The following is a 24,470-nucleotide window of genomic DNA, read 5'->3' on the forward strand; positions in this document are numbered from 1 at the left end:
AGCTCTTCAGTATAATGGTGAGTTAATGAATGTTTTCCTGAGGGGCAGACGGTGATGCTGTAAGAACCTGTGCGGCAGCTGCCCCTCTATAGCTGCCTGATCACTCTCCTCACTCCACCAAAAGCTACCTTCCAGGGACACGGAATTATAGTATGTCTGCGCACCAGTGGGTGCCCCAGGGCTTGAGCCTAATTTGTGAAAATTCCTGATGCCACCAGGGGACCCACTCAGTGATCAGAACTGCCTAGTGCTTGTCACCACTTCTGATGTTCCCACATCACTTAGAAAGTATAAGCACAATAGATGATTTCCTTTTGAAAGAAAGAAGAAACTAGCACTTTTGAGCGCCAACACTGCCCCACTGTGCTAGCCATTTTACACTCACCATAACTGGTATGCTATAAAATTATCCCTACTTTAAAGACAAAGAAACTTGTCAGTGTGAAACCAACTCAGGACTGAAACAGGTTTCTCTGACCCCGAGTCTCTCTTTCCACTGCAATGATGTCGTGTGCCTGCAAGGCTCCCTGTCCTCCAGGCCACTGGCCACCAGCTCTGGTTCACAAGTTGCCTTCAAAAGTCAAAATACATTTTTATTTGTGAGCGATTACTCTCTCTCCTTTCCAATCTCATATGGCCTGTTCTCAGTGCATTAAGAAATGACCCATAGACTCTTCTTAAACCTACTAACAAAACTAGCAGTTAGAAAAGCTCGAAAATGATTTAACAATGAAACTGGCACTATAGTCAGCTATTTTAACTTCTAGGTTCATAGCCTCAGGCACTCGTACTCTGCAGCCAGACGATTTTGTCCAATGTCTACTTAACTGTGTATTTTCAGCTCCATGGTGCTAGGGCAAGGATGTTGTCCCTGGCATGCTGTTCACTAAAACTCTTGAGAGCAATGTACACATAAAAGCTCAAGTTACCTAAGTTTTTCCTGGGATGAAGCCTATTCTTTGAGCGAGCTTCACGGAATACTAATTCCACCAGATCTTCACAAGTATAATCCCCAGAGAGGTATATAATATGTGGGTTAAACAATCTTACACACATTTATTTATTGCAAAACTCCTCAGAACTTTAATATATCAATGTTTCCCAAATGTTCTTGGCTACGGAATCTTTAATTAAAGGAGAAAGTGGATATAAAATCTACAAAAGTGCCCAGTAAGCAACACCTGTTATTATTAAGAGCAAACCTTCTTCTGTCAGTGATCCTCTCAAGAGACCAGTGTGTGATCAGACAAGTGTTCTTCAGAACACACTTTGGAAAACACTGAATATAGTCCTTTAGGGGATGGGGTTGGCTATTTCATCCCCTGGTTACCATCTTGTACACTGGACCTGCAGCATCTTTTAGGCTTTTCTAGAAAGGAACAACTTCCAAAGACGTAATCACTACGAAACTCTGGACCCCTTTGCAAATTCAGAGATTCAGGGACGGGAAAAAAAAAAAAAATTATGAATAGGAGGTACTTCTCTCAGTTTAGAGGAGGAATTCTTTCTTTGGAGAAATTCTTTTAATGGGAGGTGCCCAAATCAGGAATTTACCCTGAGGACCCAAGGAACAAATAAATAAATCAAGAAGATCAGAGTGCTAAAGATTTCCAAGTTTGAGATAGTACACAAAACCAGATTGGATTGAGTCATGGTAAAATTATTGTTATTGTCTTAGGAAGTAGTAGGTGGGGAATGAAAGAGTTTGAGCAAATATACCAAAACCCAAGGACTGAGGCCATCAATCAAGATTGCCCTATAAACCCTTACCTGTTTTTCCCAATTTAATTTCCCTCTGTTCCCTTCATACATTGGTGTTCCATCTGAAGTGTTCTGCATTCATACCACACAATTTCTCATTTCTGTGTTCGTACTGTTATGTTTCTCCAAAATGTCTATTCCCCGACATCTCCACACTTCTGGTCAATCTCCAAACTCCCTTCATCCTTCAAAGCCCCATCTAAGTGACACTTCATCCAAGAAGCTTTCTTTCATCATTCATGGTACATATGAATTATTCAAAATACTTAATCTATATTTTATCTTCATCGTAGTCATTATTTTTCTTAATTTGACAAATATTTGAGAACCTTTTATGCACCAGGCTCTATAAATTTGTGTATTTACACACTTTTTTAAAATCTACTCATTATACTATTAAGCTTTTGAACACTTCTTATGTCTGATTCAAAGTATTCTGATTCACAGTAACCAATACTAAGGCCTTGCCCCTAGAAGGCACTCAAATATGGTTTGAAGGGAAAAAGGAGGGCACAGCATTTTTTTAAGTTATATGTGGGCTGGAGATAGCTATAATAGAAGGTATGATTCACTATAGGATGGTGCAGTGATCAGAGAAGGCTTCATAAAAGAGATGACATTTGAGAGGAGTCTGAAAATAAGGGTAGGAATTAGAAATTGAAATGGGGGCAGAAATATTTTAGTTGATTGGAATATAGGGTTCAGGAGGAAAGCAGAAAAAGTTAAGGTTGGAAAAAAATTTGGAGTCAGACTAGAAAAGTCTTAAATCCTAGGCAAAATAATCCCGGTTGCTTTTGTAACTTAAAAAAGTGACTAAAAAATTCTAGAGATTGCTCTGATATATAAATGGGGGTAGGAGATACTGGAATGATAGATTAGGTAGGTAGAATTAAAAATTAAAGAAATAAACCAGCTTCTATTTCCAGTTTCCTTTTTTTCTCCACCATTTGTTTTTCAATTTTTGTCTTTCTAGTTTTAAGTGGATGGCCTGAACAATAACTTGAAGAACTGACGTTACATAAGCACATATCAGTTTGGTAAGACAGTTTTAAAAATATACAGCAATGTCAATCCATCATGTTTTAGGATATTTGTAAATTGTGATTGTGCTATAAATTTTAAGGAGGAAGAATTAAGAAACTTCTCTGACGCTCCTTTGGTGTTTGCTATCCCATATCTCTGGCCAAAGTGTTCTAGAAGTTAAGAACCATGACGTCTTCTTCCTCACCTCCTTTCCAGGGTTACTGTTTTCAGCCCCTCCATCTGTTAGACCCTCCTAGGCTTCCTCTTCTATCAGCCGGCCGTCTTGAACCTTCAGGTTCAGCCTATTTATACATTCAAAAGGTAGAGTCCCCTGAACAAGAGGGACCACTGTCGCACTGTCTGCCTGCTTCACCGGAAGCACGGACAAGGACGCAGCTGTCCTCTGGGATGCCTGGGACATGTGAGCTATGGAACTGCTCTTGCCAGAAGAGGGAAGAACAAACACAAATCTAGAGACTGTGCAATTACTCCTGCTCTTGCCAACTTGTCTTACATTCTTTAAGACTGAGGGGTCCTCTGCTCAATACTCTGTAATGGACTACATGGGAAAAGAATCTGAGAAGAGTGAATATATGTATACGGATAACTGATTCACTTTGCTATACTCCTGATACTAATATAACATTGTAAATCAACTATACTCCAAAAAAACTATATTAAAAAAAAAAACAACACTGACCAGTCAATTATCAGGCCATAAATACAGTTTCTTTTGCCATCTTTCAGGATCAGACCTATACATAGAGTAGCCTGAGTGGAGTCATTTAATGAAAGGTAATCACTGACCAGAAGTAGAACTACCTGAAATCCACTAATTATAGATTCATTTGAGTTAAAAAACAAACTCAATCTTAGAAAGGGTAAGTAAGGGGAAAGCTTTTTATCAGGCACTGTATTAGGAAAACCATTTGATTAACTAATCCACACAAAGGAAGCGGGAGGCTGATTTGCGGAGAAGGGAGAGGGCAAAGGATAGAAAATCTGTGAGGTCACTCTGGAACATGGTGTATATTTCCAAGGAGAAATTCAGGGAGGCTGGAGAGAATTAAACAACAGAATGAGGGCACTAAGAACTGAAAGGCGACCAAGCTAAAAAGTAGGAAAAGCAGGAGAGAGTCACAGCTCTGGTCTGGTGAGCAATCTCTAGAAGCTGACCTTACCTCGAGCTATTGCCCAGGTCCTCATTTACTCCCAAAGGTTCAACCCAGCTCTCACTTTCTGTGGGAGCATCCTAGATGAGGTGGAACCTACTGAAATCTGGGCAGGGGGAGGGGGCAGGAAATGGGGGGAAGTGTAGCCAAATAAGGCTGGGAGTGGAAGATGCGGAACTAACGCCAAGAAAGAGAAGGTTTCAAAACTGGAGCCAAAGAGCCGGAACCCAAAATGGGATCCAGTTCATTAGAATTATAGGCATTTGGGGACTTTCATGTTTCCCATGCTAAGTTTCATTTAAACTGCTTATGCTGGAAATTCTGAGTATGCCTGGGTCAAAGAAATACGTGATCAGCGGCCACCGTTCAGAACTCACCAAGCTCCAATAAAACTGCTTCATTTGAGCTCAGAAAATGGAAACTGCAATAAGGCAGAAATTTGTAGAGACACAAATAATGGAAGTTAGTTTCCCTATAAACATTTCCAAAACAGATAATTACACTATTTAATTTCAAAAGTCCTTCATACCAAGGGTAATATGCATGTTTGGCATGAAAATATTCAACAGTAATGGTGCTGCTTCCATACCACCCCTGCTCATCCCCTCTCACAGGGACGTCCAGTCCTGGTGTGAGCTTTCCCTGGCCAAGCACACGGTCCACCTCCTCCCACACAGCCAGGGACACGGCCCTGCTAAGGTACACAAGCTCCATCCGCTCATCTCCAGGCTCCTCCCCTCAATTCAACAGCTTCTTCATCTCCTATAACTCTCAATATGTACCTCTATGGCTCTGTCATTTGACAGATACAAACATATCTCAAATCCCCTTCTACAGTGTACAATCAACCCCACCTTAACACTGCCCGGCTCACCCCCACACCTCTTCCACTGATGTGTCGGTGGCAGACTCTCAGAAGGGTGACCATTTTCCCCTGACATCCGACCCTGCCAAATTGGGCTCAGTCTGTCTAATTTCCTATTGTTCCAAAGAGGTTTACAAGTTACTGCAGCTTTCTTATTGTTATCTCAGAAGAAACACACTCCCATTCCAGTCAGTCTCCATGTCTCCCTCAACACAGCCTCTCCATGCTGTTTAAATTAAGACCAAAGTTAACAAAGGCCCCCTACTCTTTTTCCCAACTCTTTTTCTACTGTTTTTCTGTATAGCTACCTGAAGAGCTACCCTATCTAATGTTGTTTATTGCTGTTACAGAAACTGGATAATGGTCCCAGAAACTGAAAATTACAGAGGTACTTTCAAACTTGCTAAAATCCTTGCCTCTTCTTCTGCATCAATCATTGTGACATGACTCAGGGTTCCCTTTCCTTAGTAACCCGCTCTTCTGCTTTACATGCTGCGTTCTCCCACTTAGAGACGGCCAGCCCTGGCATCATTCTTCTGCAAACAATTATAAACCCTGTTCTAGAGTCACCATTTGTTTCAAAAGATGCTGCTCATTAGGTAACCTCTGATCTCGCTCTCCCCAGTCCTCTAACACCATGTAGGACTAGCAGCACTGTTTGTGCAAGTACCCGACCTCATCAAATGCTTCTACATGCTTCTTCCTCTTATCTGAGCCCCCCAACATCCCGAGAGGAACTATTGGTCTTCTCATTTTATCAGTGAGGAAACCAAGTTGCAGCAAGGATTAGGTGACTTATGCAGTCAAGCAGATATTTAAATGCTAGAATCAAGACTCAAACTGGGAGCTTTACATCCGAGCACAACTCCTTCCCCAAACATGTTTCTGAGAGTAAACCTTGCTGTTAACCAAGCCCATACCTCTGGTTAAGTCTTACAGGGGATGCTGCAGGCCCCGTGGTAAATACGTGCCTTGGCCCCTTAGCCCACACTACTGTTTTTACTCTACTTCCCGCTCTGAGCATCAGGCCTTGACACACAAGTCTCACCCCTCTCCCAACCTCCTCAGGGATCATTGTTGTGTTTGTTTAGTCACCAAGTCGTGACCAACTCTTTGCGACCCAATGGACTGCGGCACGCCAGACCTCCCTATCCCTCCCCACCTCCTGGAGTTTACTTCTGCTGCGTTAGTCAAGGTTTTTCTTCTGCCCTGAACAGTCTTGCCTCTTTTCCACTGATATCCCCTCTGTCAGGAGAAAGGTTCCTTTCTCACCCAGTGACTTATTCACTCACACTCTTTGGCTCAGAAACCACAGACTCAACCACAAATTCCATAGCAGTGCGCATTATTTACAGCTTTGGAGCCACGTTCTCCATCTTTCCCCGCCCCGTCTCTGCTTGAAGCTATCCACTCTGGAGTGTAAGCTCCTGGCCCAGAAGGCTCTGTTTAGCCAGCTGTGGGTACCACCCAGCACAAAGCTTTGCATTCAAAGGCACATAAACATCGAAGATTATGATCTTTTATTTAAAATAAATAAATAAATAAATAAATAAATCATTCCTGCCCTTGATCTGAAATAATGACAGAAACCAGCTGCCAAAACCACTAAGGGCATTATTTATCTCAATTCAGAGTTTCTGAATAGGAATTAGCTAAAAAGAACTGTAAAGTGAAAGACAAGGGCAAATTTGTTTACATTCATTCCCAAAGGTATAAAACCAAAAACTGAGAAATTTGTTATTAGCTCCCCGTCAACAACAGTCCAGCACGCTACCGCATAGCGAGGTCACCCTGGGTAAGAGGATCCTAGTTCCCAGCATTCTTATGACAAGGGGAAGGTGATCAGCTATTCTGATTCCACACATGCTCTGGAAAAGCAACAGCTGGCAGCACATGACTTACTGGTTTATCCTTGATGGTGGGGCTTGACACACACAGGTACAGTTTCCCGTCTTCCTCTAGGCAGGCGTCTATCAAAGCTTGTACCGAGCTCTCCTCCTGGAACAGCAGAAAGGCATAGCCTTGGGGAAGACAAAAACAAAAGGGTGGGGGGAGGAATCAGTAAATTAAACTCAAAGTACCAACTAAAAACTCATCTATTGTTTCACTTTGGTGAGTTCTTACTAAAATCTAAGAACCTGAAGTGGGACACAGGGAAGAAATACGCCCTGAGACCCTCATGTGCCAGGCACTCTGTTAGATACTCATAAATTTTACTTTGATTTCTAAAATGACTCAGGGAAGCAAGTTCAGGTCACATCTATGGAGTTTTCATTATATAGGCTTGGTCACCTTTAATGAGGGTGGGACACAACTTGGTGACTGGGCAACAACAACAAGAGGCTCACCGCTGGCCTGAGCCATAGCCGCTCTTGAAACAAGCATCACCTGGCCTCCAATTTCCATACAGCTCCAGGACTGACACGTGTTTCAACCTGAATGTGTGCTGAAGACACTATGCTAACTGAAAGGAGCCAAGCACAAAATACTATATATTTTATGGAATGCCCAGTATAGGCAAATCTATAGAGACAAAAACAGATTAGTGGTCTACTGTACAAGGCTGGGGGAGTGGAGGGAATAGATATGTGTTTCTTCTGGGAATGATGAAAATCTGCTAAAATTGATCGTGCTGGTGACTGCATAACTCTGTTAACATACTGGAAACCACTGAACCGTACATTTTAAATGGGCGAACTGAGAATTATATCTCAACGAAAGTTGTCAAGAAAAGAAAAAAGAAGCTCAACAATAGGCTAGTGTTGTCTTTATATGTCATGTCTGATGGTGATGCTCTGTTTCTTCAAGGATATTCTCCTGCCTCACAGCTGAGTACATGATCTGCAAACATGGACATGGGCTGCAGGATGTCCATGGACATGCTGAGCTCTGTCCCATTTTGTAAGATTTACAGAGCAACTGTTACAAATGACACAATCTATGGATTATGAGGAATAGTGAGAGGAACTAGACAAAGTTCCAGCTGTCCAGACACTTACATGGTAGAAGAAACAGACTGTAAAACAATTAACTACTTGCTACAAAGCTGAGGGAGATAAATGGAAATAAAAAGTACTGTGGGAGCCCAGACAAGCAAGGAAGCTGACTTGAGAGAATCAGCAAATACGTCAATGAGGACAACAGGTGTTGGAGGGGCGAGCTCTGGCACATGCTGCCACACTGGCAGCCAAGCAAAGGTCCACCATGAGTTAGTCTAAGCCTAAGTTCAACTGTTTGACCTCTCTACAATCCTTCTAGCTTTGCTAAGTCTCTCAGCTGTCACCTCTACTCCCAGTCCTGCTAGTGACCTCAAAGGAAATCATCAGAAATAAGGCCCTCCTCTGGCACTCCAATACTTTGGCCACCTCAAGCGAAGAGTTGACTCATTGGAAAAGACTCTGATGCTGGGAGGGATTGGGGGCAGGAGGAGAAGGGGACGACCGAGGATGAGATGGCTGGATGGCATCATGGACTCGACGCACATGAGTTTGGGTGAACTTTGGGAGTTGGTGATGGACAGGGAGGCCTGGCATGCTGCGATTTACGGGGTCGCAAAGAGTCGGCCACGACTGAGCGACTGAACTGAACTGAACTAGCACTCTGAGGGCCAGAAAGATGTAAGTGGGGAAGGAGGATAAGAACCACCACATTCAGAAGCTTCTCACACATCAAAGCAGCTCATCGACGGCCTAGAAGCAAAGCTCTCTGGAGTCCTGAGCAGCATGTAATGGCAGTGGCAGTGGACAGTGAATAATGGGTACTCTTTATCTTCTCCTCCAACTCCTCATCTACTATACAGAGCATCCAAGCAAACTCAGCAGGAGAAAGATCAACCATGAGGCAGCACACCAGGAGTGGCCACCACATCAGGCTGACGACAGGACACAAGGGAAAGCACCAAGCCCACAGGAACGGGTATGGAGCCACAAGAATGAGACTGCCTGCGTGGCAGGACCCAGAGTTGTTTCCTGGGCTTCGCTTCTGGGCTGGATGGGCTAAAGAATTCAGCAGGTGGCCAGGCAAGAACAATAAAACTTAACTGAAAAACCAGAAAGGATAATACGTCATTTCTTCATACCCTCTCTCCTTTGGAAATAATATCAAATGATTACCAAGCCCCAGGGAATCTATTAAAAGTTCAGTGTTTTCATTTAATGTGAGAACATTAATTAAATTTGTCAAGGAGAGTATTAGAGGTCAGTGGGTTAAAAAATGCAAAGATCACAAAGAGGTCTCGGCACGTCTTCTCAAATCTCCTGCCTCACCAAGTTAAATCTTGGTGCAAATCTTCCATAAAGATCCTGAGGGGCATACTGAACATCCTGTTTTTGGAGAGGACCCTGTCTGTGTACAGTAAATGCAGCAGGCCCATCAAAAAGGCCTAGGGATGGACAGCTCAGTGCGCTAGCTGAATTAGCTCCTTGCCTCTGCAGGGCCATGGAGCTGGCTGCACCTTTCCTGTACATTGCTGCCTGCCTCCTACAATCTTCTGCATCACATCCCACACTGGGTTCAACTTGGGCATCAGAGGAATGGGAGGGTATCGCCCCATAGCAGCTGAGTAGCTACCACAAAAGTGCACAGGTTTTTCACTCAGGCCTATTTCATAGCCATAAATGTCAACACTGGTGGTGGACAGAGTAAAAACTGGGAATCACAAGTAAAAGCCTGCTATAAATGTTATTACCAAGAAAAAAATCTACTTCTTTTCCCTTCCCAGAAAATATGCCATAATACTTTACCGATTTCTTCAGAATGGCTCTTTTACGACAAATGGTCTCTACTCCCTGCAGCTGCTACTCTGAGTAACGCTACTCTCAGACATTCCTTTAGCACCTCAGAGAACGGGTATAACTCAAGTGCAGCCAACCCTGCCTCCTACCCCAGGCCTTTCAACCAAAGTAAAACTCAGAGAAACCCCAACAAACCCATGAGAACAACTTCATGAGATGTTCACCTGCTAAAACACCTTCTGATACCTCAAGGTCAACCAAACCCAGACGACAACAGAAGTCAGAGGATTAAAAAAAAATCAGGAAGGAAGAAAACTTCAAACACATTCCCCTTTGATCTTCAGAAATTCGAGGTCAAAGCAAACAAAGCAGAAAAAGATGCCTTCAAAAATAATAAGGTCAACATGAGATGGAAATTAAATCAATGACTTACTAAAAGGCAAATTCCACATGGTACTGGAGACAGAGCTCTGGATTAGGGAGTCAGCACGCCTGGATTGGGGTCCTAGTCCTCACACTTACTAGCTGTGTAGTAATAATAGAAGCTAACATTTACTGAGCATCTGCTATGCACTGGGTGCTGTTTCTAAATGCCTTATGTGTATTAACTTGTTCCATCTTCACAACACTCTGTGAGGCAAGCACTACTTTAAATTCTGTTTTACAGTTAAAGAAACTTGAAGAGGGACTTCTCTGGTGGTACAGTGGATAAGAATCTGCCTGCCAATGCAGAGGACACAGGTTTGATCCTTGGTCTGGGACGATTCCACATGCGGCTGAGCAGCTAAGCCCCTGTGCCTCAACGACTAAGCACGTGCTCTAGAGCCCTCGAAAGGTAACTACTGAAGCCTGAGTGCCACCATATACTGTGCTCCACAGCAAGAGAGGCCACTGCAATGAGAAGCCTCTGCACCCTAATGAATAGTAGCCCCCACACCGCAATGAAGACCCAGAGCAACCAGAGAGAAAGAAAGATAAAAAGAAACCTGAAGAGTGATTAAGTGACTTGTTTGATGGTGACTGTTCCAATACCCAGTTAAGTGGTGAAATCATGAACCAGAATGCTAAAGTTTAGGAATCTTGTCTCTTTTATCTGTAAAATGAAGAAACTAGTTATTTGTCCTGATTATCTTACAGAGTCATCTCGGTAGATGACATATGTAAGGTGCTTTGAAAACTAGGATATTGCGCAAGCGTCAATTTTTCTTTTATTGCATTTTCAGTTATTTTTGTGTTATGTAAACTGTTTAAAATATTTATTTATTTTGGCTGTTCCAGGTCTTAGCTGTGGCCTGTGGGATCTAGTTCCCTGATCAGGGATCGAGCCCAGTCCCCCGACACTGGGAGCAGGGAGTTCTAGCCACTGGACCACCAAGGAACTCCCTGTGATATGTAAAATTAAACTGAGTTCTGCATGTGGTCTCATTATAAAACTCGGAGTTCAAATGAATGAGATACACTCACTTCTTCGCATTTGTAAGCATTTGGTGAATAAAGGGAAGTAATCTAGATACTAAAGGAAAATCTTAAAGGTTTTTGAATGACAGCTTGAATATTACTGTAAACAAACAATAAGGTAACTGAATATTTGCTTTCGTATATCATTAGCCAGTTTTACAGGAGACAGAATGACCCAATGTGGTACTATTTGGTGATTTTAATACAGTCTTTAAATAAAAGCCTTTTATACCTAAAAATCAAACTTCTGAAACTGTCACAATGATGGTAGGTTCTTCTATTAGTTTGGTTTGAAAGGTGTTAAGAAAAAAAAAAAAAACTTGGCCTCAAAATTATAACTCCCTCCATCTTCCCGTGCCATCTGAGCCAGGCAAGAGATTATAGGATTATAAAATTCAAGTTTCAGAAATGGTGACCTTTTTACCCAAGTACCTACGAAGTGTGATGAGCTATGGGAGGCCCTCAACTCAGAGCCAGTCTGTGGGTGGAAATCTGGGCTCTGAGGAAGCAGTGGGAACTCCTGGCATGGCCACCATCCCCACCCTGGGTTATGGGCACAACGGGTGGCAGGAAGCTGCTTGCTTTCCCACCAGGGCCAGAGAGGTTGGGGAGGAAGAGGAGGACTGTGAGGGATTTGGGGACAAGCTTGAACTGACCAATGTGCTTCTCTGGGGAAACAGGTATGGCATGAGGGCAGGGACTTACGGGGATAATTCCATTTTGTTTGGCCAGGCTTTTGAAGGAAAAATTAAAAAAATTCTCCCTCTTAACACCTGAGAACACATTACCACAACCTCCAAAATGTTCTTGGCTACCTTTCAAAAACAAAGCTTCCTAAGTTCCTGAATACATAATTTTTCTTGTTACATTTTTTTATATTTGATCCCTAGCACAAGTAACAGTCACCACCAACTTTACCACCACAAACACCAGTTATTAAGTGCTTACAATACAGGATCCGCTTTGCTAAAAATAAACACTTTACCTCACAGTAATTCTGAAGTAAATACAGTTGTTGTTGTTATTACCATTTCACAGATGAGGAAAACTGACGTTCTGAGAGGTTATGGGATACCTCAGATTAAAACCTAGAGAGTAAATTTGGGATTGAAATTTAGGTCAGCTTCCAGTGGCCTCATTCTTTATCTATTAACTTGTACTGTCTCACCTAAAAATGATGACATAAAAATTTTAACACCACTAGCAAACAAGTACTTGCCTATTTATTATTTGTCACTTTTGTGACAGTGATCATTTGACAGCGGTTTAGTGGCAGGAAGTGGTCACCTGTGCTTTAGTCCTACAATTTAAGGTCTATGCAGATACATCCACCCTAGAGCCCACAAAAACTATATTAAGAAGAGCTTATAAAACCAAACAATCTCAGCTAAAAAAAAAAAAAAAAAACTCTATTAAGAAGAGTTAAAATGATGAATTTCAAAATAATCAGAAGTTTAGCTTTATTTAGGTCAATCAAATTTTCATAGTAAAGACTTATCGGTTTTCAATGTATTTTTAGGTAGCATATTTAGAATGAAGGCTCTTGAGGGAGTTAAACAGCAGATCTCACTAAATCAGATTTTAATAAAATGAACATCGTCCTCACAGTAATCATCAACTTACGCAAGAATCTTCAGTGGATGCTAAAACCATTGTGTAAATTTGGGAGAAGATACAAGTTACTCATGCAATCTTAAGGTATCACTTCAAAGATTAATTAGTATTTGCAAAGGGACAAAAAGGTTCTTTCACAAAGGAAGAACCTGGCCGACAACACCATAACCAAATGATCACACTGAGCGTCACCAACAACAGGGCTGACTGACCTAAATGTGCCTCTCGTATTACGTCCTTGGTGCAGCATGTCACCCGCTAACAGTGTTTCCCCCTGCATCTCAGTATAAGGAAATAACCAATCATTCAAATTAAATGATAGTCCATAGAGCATCCAACATGAACCCACCAAAAGACACAAAAGACAAAAGGCCTAGGAAACTATCTAAATTATAGAAGACTAAAGAGATATGACAACTTAAATGTATGGCTACACTTTGACCGGATCTTGGATTTTTTTTAAAAAAGAAAAAACTCTAAAGGACATGACTAGAACAATCTGGATACCTCTTGCTCTCAGAAGATATGGGGAAGTGTTTAGAGGTGACAGTCTTAATGTCTACAACTTACTCTCACACGATTCATCAAAAAACACAGGGGCTTTCCTGGCGGCTCAGTGGTAAAGACTCTGCTGGCCAGTGCAGGAGACATGGGTTTGATCCCTGATCCAGAAAGATTCCACATGTTGTGGAACAACTAAGCCCATGAGCCACAACTATTGAGCCGGTACCCTAGAGCCCAGAAGCCAGAACTACTGAAGCCTGTGCACCCCAAAGCCCATGCTCCATAACGCCGCTGCAATGAGAAGCCCACACACGGCACCTGGAAAGCAGCCTCAGATCTCCGCAACTAGAGAAAGCCCACACAGCAAGGAAGACCCAGAGGGGTCAAAAACAAATAAACAAATACAGGTGGATATGCATACACAGGCTTCCCTGGTGGCTCAGCCAGAAAAGAATCTGCCTGCAATGCAGGGGACCCAGGTTTGATCCCTGGGTCAGGAAGATCCCCTGGAAAAGGGAATGGCAACCCACTCTAGTATTCTTGACTGGAGAATTCTATGGACAGAGGAGCCTGGCAGGCTATAGCCCACAGGATTGCAAACTTGGACACAATTGAGCAACGGACACTTTCACATACATATACACATACTGACATGAAAAAAGAAAAAGCAAATGAAGCAAAATGCTAACAACTGGTGAATCTAGAGGAAGGCTATATAGGTGTTCACTGTACTCATACTTTTTGTAGGCTATGAAATTTTTCAAAATAAAAAATTGTGGAAAAACATTAGAACCACAAGGTCTTTCTGGCAAAGAGGGTAATACACTCTCTCAGTCTCTAAAGAAGTGTGTGACCTTTAGAAAGACCTAATATTTCTTAAAAATCAACTAACGTTCTTAGTGATTTATATGTTTAAGTTATCAACCACAATGGTTTGAAAACAATTCCAACTTGCACAGCTGTGCCCTGAGCTGCAGCTGCATTCACAAAATGGTGACCGACCAGGGAGGGCCAGTTTCTGGTGAGAGGAAATCAGTACCAGAAGGAAGGATCCAAGGTCTGGACAGAGAGAGAGCTCACTCCCTGCACAGAACCCAGGCTCCTTGATTTCCTGTGACCTTCCTAGAGAGACCTGAAGGACACCTCTCCAGCCAGAGCTGTGTGAGTTCAGACGTTTTCTGGCACAAGGAGTCTGCTCCAGACATTCTCCCTGACCTTGGCTTTCAGGTCAGAGGACCTACTTGGTTTGCCTCAGGAGTCTTTGCCTTTGGATTCAATTCAACAGAACCAAAAATGTTTAGGAGTTTCAAGGTAGGACACTAGGCACTAAAGCTATGAAGATAAATAAGCCAAGAAAGAAATCCTGCCCTGGAGAAACGCAGCCTGTAAATAAGTGACTAAAGAACAACAAGAGAAGTGTTAGATTGGGGTTATATCGTATAAAGCACTGAGCAGAGAGGCCCAAACATCAGGAAAGCCATACTGTAAAGGGCATATCTGGGCTGGAGGATAATTGCTTTTCTAGGAAGGAAGGGCGGGAGAAGGCAATGGCACCCCACTCCAGTACTCTTGCCTGGAAAATCCCATGGACAGAGGAGCCTGGTAGGCTGCAGTCCATGGGGTCGCTAAGAGTCAGAGACAACTGAGCGACTTCACTTTCACTTTTCACTTTCATGCACTGGAGAAGGAAATGGCAACCCACTCCAGAGTTCTTGCCTGGAGAATCCCAGGGATGGGGGAGCCTGACGGGCTGCCGTCTATGGGATCGCACAGTCAGACACAACTGAAGTGACTTACCAGCTTAGCAGCAGGAAGGAAGGGCAGTCCAAGTTCAGGAAACAGGACAGGCCAAGACTTGGAAGGGTCAAAGGATTGGCTTCTTTGGAAACCAGGGAGTAGAGTTTATTAGTTAAGAGTATGTGACTGGGGTGGCAGGTGAGAAAGGATGAAGTGGTTCATCACCCCCTGCCTGCTGCCTGTGGAACATGGTAGATCTCTGAAGTGGATTCCTTATTCATCCCCATCTTGGATGAGAACATCTGATCTCCAAGATGTAATGAACATTCACTATGCACCCTAGGCAATGCAGGGGAATCCTAGTATGAGCAAATCTTTGTACTCCAGAAATTTATAAACCAGTACATGAAGATCATGAAGAGTAAGTATCAAGAAAACTCTAATCTAGGAGCAATGCATTCAGGGTCCTTAGAAGTATTTTCTAAAATGTATTTTAAAAAGTTGGATTTCATAGAAGGAAGTCAGATCTTTCAGTGAAGAAGACATGGATGAAGAAATCAGGGAAGACTTTCTGTCGGTGGTAGCATAGGAGACAAGTCTTACATGAAAAACTGGAGGAGGGCATTCCAAGGGAAGGATTTAGCCTAATTAAGATGCAGAGATGGCTCAGCAGGTACTGCCCATGGATTCCTAAACACTTCCCTGAGATTTGGAACCAAATGTATTTCTTTGGCTATCTTTGCTACACAGAGCTGAGGAAAAAACGTTTTGGTTCAAGCCTGTTTTGTGTTTTCTATTACACTAGTAACTGTTGCTTGGTGGGCTTGCTGCTTGGCAGGAGGTGTGGAGGAAGGGGAGAGTGGACAAGAAAAGTCTGACGGGTAGTGACCCACCCCAGAACTGAAAACTGGCAGCCTGCTTCCTGTGTTCTTAGTAAAGTCCTACAGTCCAGGGCAGTGACCTGGGGCATTTGGGCTTAAAGTCTGCTGTGTTTACATAACCACACATTCCCTAGATAAAGAGGTCCTTGTGAAGTCTGCCAAATCTGTCAGTTCTAGTCACAGTCAGTTCCAACAAGCACCTGACCAAGAAAACTGAGATCAGACTGGGGGTGTGGGAAGGAACTGGTCAAACTAGTCGGGCAGTTTTATTTTTACTGAGCAACATATTTTAACTGGGGGAAGGACGCTAATACTATCTAATCTCTATGAAACTGATGCATATGTACACTGTCTCCTATAATCCTTTTAATAATAATAGCAGTATTAATTCAGATGAGTAAACTGAGGTTCAGGGATTAAATAACTTGCTCAAGGTCATCTAGCTGGTAACTGCTGGTGCCCACAAATAGCTACTTCCTGCCCCACTGCTTGTTGTTCTGTCTCCTTAGACAATTGGCAAGCTCTCCATTTTAACCCAGGAGACACTTCCCTGCAGATGAAGCTTTAGTCCGACCCTGCTTGTACACTGCCTGAACTTTGACAATCTAATTTCGCCTCCGTGCACTTTTAACACTCCTCTGATGAGTTCTTAATGCTGCTACCAAGAGGTCTTCTTGGTGTCACGGCTTCCCTTTCTCAAGATGAAGTCTATCCGTTCTATTTTGGAAGACAACCCAAGTCTGTGCTCTCAGCTTTCAAGATGTTTCCCGAGATCCTCTCAGTCAGCTTCCCATTCTGAACCCTCTCAGATGACACATCCTCTCTTGGGCTCTCTGGCTCACGGTCTTAGCCCTATTCCAACTCCTGTCAGCAAGTCCTGCCCCAAGCCACACCCTCTTCTAAAACATTCTCTCTGCCTCAGCCTACCAAATTTGCACCTGGCATTTTGGTTCCTATATTTCACTGTCTCCAAAACAAACTTCTCATTGGACTTAACTCTGGCTTCTCCAAATTTAATCAACACTGCCCCTTCCCAGCACCTCTGCCTGGGGATAGCACGACAGATCCTGCTAAGACAGAGGGCACGGTGTCTCTGGTATTCAAGTCGCTACTTGGCTTTGCTCCATGGTCTGTACATTCCTACTGCCTGTTTCTTTCTATACAGTCTCTCAAATTATCAATGTGTTAAAATCAAACACTAACTCTTACATCTGTAATATAATGCAAAAAAAGAGGTACTTAATAGAACAGTTTAAACTGAGGGTGTACTAGGCTGTTAAAAGCAACAATATAACTGCTCCATCTGTCAAAACAGGACAAAACAGAACAAAAAGCCCACTCCTGCTGCTCTGCAATGCAATTTCCATATTTTTTTATAAGAAAATTCATCCTAAGAATGAAAATTCTATCAATTAAATATAAAAAAGGGTTCATAATTCATCAAAGACTATGAATTTTATAAGCCAGGAACTGTGCTTAAAAAAAAAAAAAAAAAGGCCAAGTATTACTCAAAAGCTTACAAACTGCAAAAGGTTAAGTACAGGCTAAAACTCCATTAGGTTCCCAACTTGATCAGTTTATGTAACTCAGAAGGTGGAAAAACTTGGAATCTGGGCCTAAAACAACACTGAATTATTTCCATCCAACTTACGCTACAAGGAAAAAAAATGTGAAGTTTGGAAACTTTCCTTTCAAAAGCCAGATTTAGACAAACTGAAGGAAAAAGGAACGAGATGCTGTGAGTCCAGCCCACTGCAGCTTCACAATGACCTATTTTGCCCTTTTCAAGGAGAGCTCTCTTTCCTATTCCTTAAACAGCATCTGCTTAGCTAGTCAGCTCAAAGTCAATGTGAATCCTACGTGGCCGGGTTTATGCCAGGTTCACAAACTATGTTTGTATTGTGTAAACTTCCACGACTGCATGACCTTGGTCACAAGGACTGGCAGTTAAGTCAGCCTGACCAGTGTGGAGAAAATACATGGTCAGCAGAAATGCCACTTAGAAGTACATACTTTATCCAAGGTGGGCAAGAGGCAGAGAGCAAGGCCCATGGGTCACTCTTGCATAAATAGGCGTGACTGTCACGGTTCCGTCTACCTGGCTGTGCACCTGAACTGCTGGGGCCGATGCTGGCTCTCGTGTGGGCTGAGGATGCCAGCACCACCGAAGTCTCAACACAGTTTCAGAGCCATGTGGCCAACTGCCTGTCCAACATCTGCAGCTGGCTGCTGGCCTTGCCTTTGCCCCAGAGGTCTCTGCCAGCAGGGGTAGTGCAGCTGTGCTCACTGCCCAGGAGATGCCAACTCCTCTCCCTGGCCTCAGCCCCACCACAGGAGGTGAGACTGTTGGCAGCATGGGGAGCAGCTGTTTGGTTCAGAACCAGGGGCAGAGGCTGAGAGCAGGCAGACTTTTTTTTGTCGCTCTAGTAATAGCAACTTTGGATGTGGGCTATTCGCCCAGGAGGTGATGAGGGAGATTATGAGAAACACATCTACTGTCACAAAAGTTTGCCATGCCCAACCTAATCTTCCCACAGGCACAGCACCACGCTCAAGGAAGCAGAACTATGCCATTTGCTTTATTTTTTATTAAGCACTCAAGGATTCTATGGAGAAGGCAATGGCACCCCACTCCAGTACTCTTGCCTGGAAAATCCCATGGATGGAGGAGCCTGGTAGGCTGCAGTCCAAGGGGTCGCTAAGAGTTGGACACGACTGCGTGACTTCACCTTCACTTTTCACTTTCATGCACTGGAGAAGGAAATGGCAGCCACTCCAGTGTTCTTGCCTGGAGAATCCCAGGGATGGGGGAGCCTGGTGGGCTGCCATCTATGGGGTCGCACAGAGTCGGGCACAACTGAAGCGACAGCAGCAGCAGCAGCAAGGATTCTAAGGTCACTACCATTAGGATGGCCTATGTCACAGCAAGGGGTTAAAAGATGAACTGAACTGATCAGATTCCTTCTCTCTGGACTCCAACTAGAAATATGAAATCAATTTGCCTCCTGGAAGCACAGAAAGAAGCACATATGCAGAGAAGAGCTGACTCATGATAATGCAGAACATTACAAGAAGAATTAATAGTGCCTACTGTTCAAATCCCTGCAGCCTGCCACCCCCGAGCACAGTCTCCATGACACCTGGTTGTATCGTGGCTCCTATTTTGGGGCTTTCCTTGTTCCTCATAACCATAACCCTAATTTGAGGCAGCACAAGAGAACTCTCTGATCCTTGCAGTCAAAGATTTGCCTACAGAGCAATGCACTCATGTGCAGAAACAGCCTGGCATCACCCAAGAGGCAGAATCCCCTGGCTAAGCTACAGCTAAAGGGCAGCTCAGACCTACAGCCTTCACCTAAACCAGCTCTTTGGAAATACCCTCAGCTAGTTAAGTGTGACCAACAGAAGAGAAGAACTCAGGAAAAAACCAAGGATCACTTTCAGTTTTAGACAGCTATGAAAGTGTGCCCATGGATCATATAGCTTAAGTGGCTAAGTTTTATATAAAATCCAGCCTTGCAAATAATAGCATAAGTTATCAGACTATATAGTTTAAATCTATTTACCTTTCCCACAAATTACACACCCTAGCAAAACAAAAACTACTTTTTTTTTGATAATTCACCAGGTGAAATAGTATATACTACTGGTCAGCCAGGTTCAAGTCTGTCTAATAAGAGATGTGTGCTCTTAGCAAAAGACACATCATGTCTTTGAGTCCTGGCTTAAAATAAAGGTTGGATTAGAATGAGATGCTCTTTAGGGCAGCTCTAACATATGATGGACTCTGCTTCTCTCTGCACAAGTAATGAACTCATTATTCGCAAAGATAAAATCCACTCATTTAGCAAATATCTGGGGGCTAGCCACTGATGCAGGTGTGCAAGGTACTGACTATAGAGCAAAGAACAAAATCCCTGGTCTTATAAAATTTACACTCCTAGCTGGAAAAAAAAAAACATACAATTTTTTTCAGGTTGTGATAAGTATACCTTATCACAAGGAAAAATAAATAATGAGGGTGAAAAATAAAAATAAAATGAGAGTGAGGATTAGAGAGCAAGAGAATAGAGGGGCTGCTATTTGAGATATGGAAGTCAGGAAAGATCTCTCTGAAGGTGACATTTCAGCAGAGTCTGTCTATGGGAAGAGAGGAGCAATCCATTTAGAAATCTGGGGCAAGACGGTTTCAGACAAAAGGAAGTTTCAGACAAAAGACTAAGACCCTGAGAAGACTTTGTGTACCTCAAGGAAGAGCAAAGGAGTCAGTGTGGTCAGAGAAGGTAAAGCAGAAAATGACCGGAGATGATGTCAAAAAATACCCAAGATTCAACAGACGAAGAGGACCCAAGAGGAAAAGGTTTAAACTTCAAGTACAAGAGCAAAATCAATGTGATTTCTGGCTTCTGTAGGGGTCCATTACATTCCAAACACATAGGCAAAAAAGGTAAGTCCACAACTGCAATGTACCATTCATCTGACTTAAAACTAAGCAAAAAAATGTGCTGCAGATGTCCAAATTAGCATAAACTTCATAAAGAAAATTGCTTTGGGAAGCCATGTGATATCAAATCCGGAGTCATTAGGACTTTCATTTCTTTCAACTCTGGTTAAGCTTCTGCTGCAAATTTATCCTAAAGAAGAACCATACGAAAGGATATATTAACAGAAGCATTATTTATAATAGCCTACATGACCAACAAGCAAGTAAATTATGGTGTAATAAGTGAGGCAGCCACTTAAAAAATAAGAAAATTAAGCAGAAACATGGGAGGAAGGAGAATAAAACACTGTATCTCTGCTATTATTATACTCCCACAAAAAAGATATATATGAATAAAGACTGGACGGAAACAAAAATGATGACAGTGGCTTTGCTAGGGAGGCAGAATTATTCTTTTTCCTTATAAAATAACACTTATTCATTACAATACTAAGGCCTAGAATTAGGATAACAACAGAAATTACTATGATCTTGTACTTGACAAGAGAGCCACACGCATCTCTACTCCATGAAGGACTGCTCCGTAACCCTGGCGTATCTGTTGGTGCTGACTGTTCTTGCTTGAAGCTTCTTTCCTTTAGCCGCCACGGTCACAGATACAACGCCAGTCCTTCACTCCCCTTCACCTCTATTGCCGTGTCCTCTTTTTCTTTCTGGTTCCAGACAGAACTTACTCACGGCTTTTCACTTTCTTCTCCCTCCTCTCTATAAAGTTGACTCTCAAGAGATGTGTACCTCCAGCGTCAGACTCTTCCCAAATTCCCTAGCCACAATGTCAAGTGCCCATGAGGAACTTCCTCCCAGATAAGATGTGAGGACATACCAAACTCTGCATGTTTTTAATCAGATCAACACCACACACCAAACTGGTTTTCTCTCTATTGACTGTCCCACATGCAACAGTGCCGATTCTCCCATTCAGTGGGCCCATCGTTTAACACGTGATGGTGAATAAATTACACTCTTCTGATTTCTTACTCTTTAAAATGGGGCTAATAAGGGCACTTATCTTGTGGAGTTTAAAATAAGATTAAGCACAGAAAACAGTAACCCACTGCCTAGCTGACAACAAGTCCTTAATAAACATCTACCATCCTAATTTTCATTATTCTAACCCCCAGAATAATTATCATTATTTTACCTCTTTTATCCCTGTCTAGCTTTTAAGACTCAGGTCTTGCACAGCCCACAGTAATCTAACCTGTGCCCCTGCATGTATGGAAGCGTGAAGTCTTAACCACTGGACCACTAGGGAAGTCCCCAGCCCATGATAATCTATTCCTCCTCTGGATGCCTAGAATTTTTTTTCACTCATTTGTCATTAACCATAAGTTGATTTGTATTTTCTTTAATAAAAATAACATCACTCATAAACCTACTGTATGCCAGGATGATTTTAAGTACTACACATGGATTCATCCATTTTAGTCTTTATCACAACTTTATGAAGTAGGTACTCATATTACCTCTCTTTTACAGGTGATGCAACTAAGGAACAGAAAGGCTAAACATCATGCTTAAGGTCATACAACTAAGAGGTGGGGTAGCCCAGCAAGTCTAGTTCCCAAATTCATGGTCTTTACGATTACTTAATGTTTCACATCTGTGTTCTCATGTCTCCTCTGAAAACCTGCAGTCTTCTCAAAAACAAGAATGGTTTCTTCTCTAGGGCCCCACAAGGCCAGAGAGTATAGACTCTTCCACAGACAGATGGGCAACAAATATTAGATGGATTGATAATCTCAAAGCTACTTGATCATTTGCACCAGGAAGCAGGCCCTCTATCGCACTTAAATTCTGTTTTCTCACCATCCACTTGTAGTAACTATCTTCGAATTACCTTAGCACCCAAGCTACTTACATAGTGATGTTGATTAGCATTTTGTATGAATGCAGGGATTGGTTCATGTGCTAACATTTGGGAGAACCTCTCTTTCCAGCACTCACAATTTCAACTCTGCTATTTCGGAACTAAAAAGCATGAGGATGGAATGTCAGGAAAATTCCTCAATATTCTGACTAGCTGAATCTCTTTTCATCATCAAGAACCAAATGCAGAAAACACAAAGCAAGACTTTGGTTTAGTTTTATCAGTAACTATTTGGAAGTATGTTAAATTGATATTTCTATTTGACCCAACTCCATTCTGCCTTCACCCCAAACACCACAGAAATGCCTTTATATCTACTCTCTCTGGGAGACTAGAGCAACTGAGGGAAGGGAAAAAAATTGTATGTCTTTCCAAGGCTTTCTTTTGCATCATTTTCTCCTTCATCACAACATTCCAACCACCCTTCCTTCATTTCTTCAAAGGAAGTAAAGCCCTTTTCTTATTATTTCCCACATGGTATTCCTCTGGTTGAAAATTGCTTCCCTACACTTTCTAGCTAACTCCTCAATAATCAGTTCTACCTAATCCCTGTTTTCTCAAAGAAACTCTATATCCTCAGTCTAAATTGAAGTCCCCTTTTTAAAAGTCACTGCATTCTCCATTTTTCCTTCAGAGAACTATTATAGTTTGTAACTGTGTTATTTTATGATTTCCCCCAGAGGACTCTAAAGTTCAGAAGGTCTGAGAAAGCATCATGAAGACACAATATGATTTCCATGCTTTCTTCCTCCTTCATGTTCTCAGAGGTGCTGTGGAGAACACCAAGCAATGACCTGCTTGTGACCCACAGACAAACTGTTCCAGAGGGTTCTGCATATCCTCAAAGAGGTGATCAAATGCCTCAGTGCCTTTGTGCTGGTGAGAACCCCAGTCTCCATCCCCTCTCACTCTGCTGGCCCAACAACACTTAAGAGAACAGTTGATGTATGTGGTCACTGCTTCTTTACATAGATATTAAGCTCTCCATAGTTCAATGAAATGCCCATGGTTTGACAAACCGTACTCCAAATCTATACTGGCGTACCTGCTGGATACACGAATGATACTGTTTATTTCATTAGGCACACACGTTCTGAGAAAAAAAGAGAAGGACTTCATAGTGTATGGTTCTTATTTTCCTCTTATCTACACATAAGCCTAAAGCATAAAGCCAAAGAAACTGTGCCTAATGGCCAAGCTGCAGGGACCTAAGAAAAGTATAACTGACAAGAGGAGTATAATCAAAAAAGCACTGACCTGAATTAAAACTTGAGGAATTCAAAGAAAAGCAGAAACAGCACGAGGGGGCATTATTAACGAGGCACAAAACAGTTTGGAATAAACTACTTAGGTGTCCCCAGTGTTCAAAGCAATGGGCATGGAATCTCAAAGTTACTGCAACCTTGGACTAACACCAAATTTCTTTAGGTCCTTCCAAAATAGGTCAACCTTCAGACTTTGGCTGAAAGCAAAACACAACAGGAGCCAAAAGTTTAATAATTATTTCTCCTCCTTGACCCCAAAATCACCAGAGAGGCAAGCTGCTCTCTGAGGATGCAAGCCTGAGGACCAGAATCAGGGGATCCAGATTCTCTGCTTGGCCTGGCTCTCACTAGTCCATCTCAACACTTAACCTCAGTCGTAAAGTAAGGGCAACTTCTCTAATGTCCTACAAGTCTATGTTATTGCGCTGTTAAATAGGAAGGGCACCCAAACCATGGAGAGTTCATAGAGCTGCTAAGCTCTACACTGCTTATACCAACCCAAATGTTTTCTCTTTAACTCTCAGAGGCAAATTTAAGCGGGAAGTTCCGGAGATGATACACGTACCAAAAAGGCAGGCAAGAATAATGGTGGTCCATTATGCATAAAATATGAGCAGAGATGTGAAAATATTTAGCTTGGAAAAGAGAAGACTTGAAGGGAACTGATAGTCCTTGATGTACCAAAAACATATGTCACAACAATGACTTACTCTGTTTTACTCTATTGGACACAACTGACCAATGGGTAAAGACTGTATGACCATATATATCCTTATCTTCACTGTTACTTTTACAGTGATCATCTCCAACAGAAGAATGAAATTTAATAATTAGTTATGTCTACACAGACTTCCTCTGAAATAAATGCCTCCTTTGTCACTGGGTGTCTCAGAAGGTAAACAATTCTCTGGGCTACAGAAGTCAATAAACTTTCTGCAAAGGGATTTGAGGGCCACATATAGTCTCTATTACCTATTCTTCTCTGTGTATGTGTTTTCACAACACTTAAAAACATAAAAACCATTCTGAGCTCACAGCTAAACAAAGAGAGTTTGTTGACTCGTGCTCTGCAGGTGTGCTGCC

At 42.4% G+C, this 24,470-nt stretch overlaps 1 protein-coding gene across 1 annotated transcript in view; it reads right to left on the minus strand.

Moving 5' to 3' along the window:
• CPEB3 (cytoplasmic polyadenylation element binding protein 3) overlaps nt 1-24,470 on the minus strand; it is a 154,657-nt gene that overhangs the window by 44,272 nt on the left and 85,915 nt on the right. Inside the window, exon 8 of the mRNA XM_052660908.1 lies at nt 6,724-6,842. Coding sequence (XP_052516868.1) covers nt 6,724-6,842 — 119 coding nt within the window. The remainder of the gene's footprint in view (nt 1-6,723; nt 6,843-24,470) is intronic.

This window comes from Budorcas taxicolor, chromosome 23 (genome assembly GCF_023091745.1).
Source record: "Budorcas taxicolor isolate Tak-1 chromosome 23, Takin1.1, whole genome shotgun sequence".
Classification (NCBI taxonomy): domain Eukaryota; kingdom Metazoa; phylum Chordata; class Mammalia; order Artiodactyla; family Bovidae; genus Budorcas; species Budorcas taxicolor.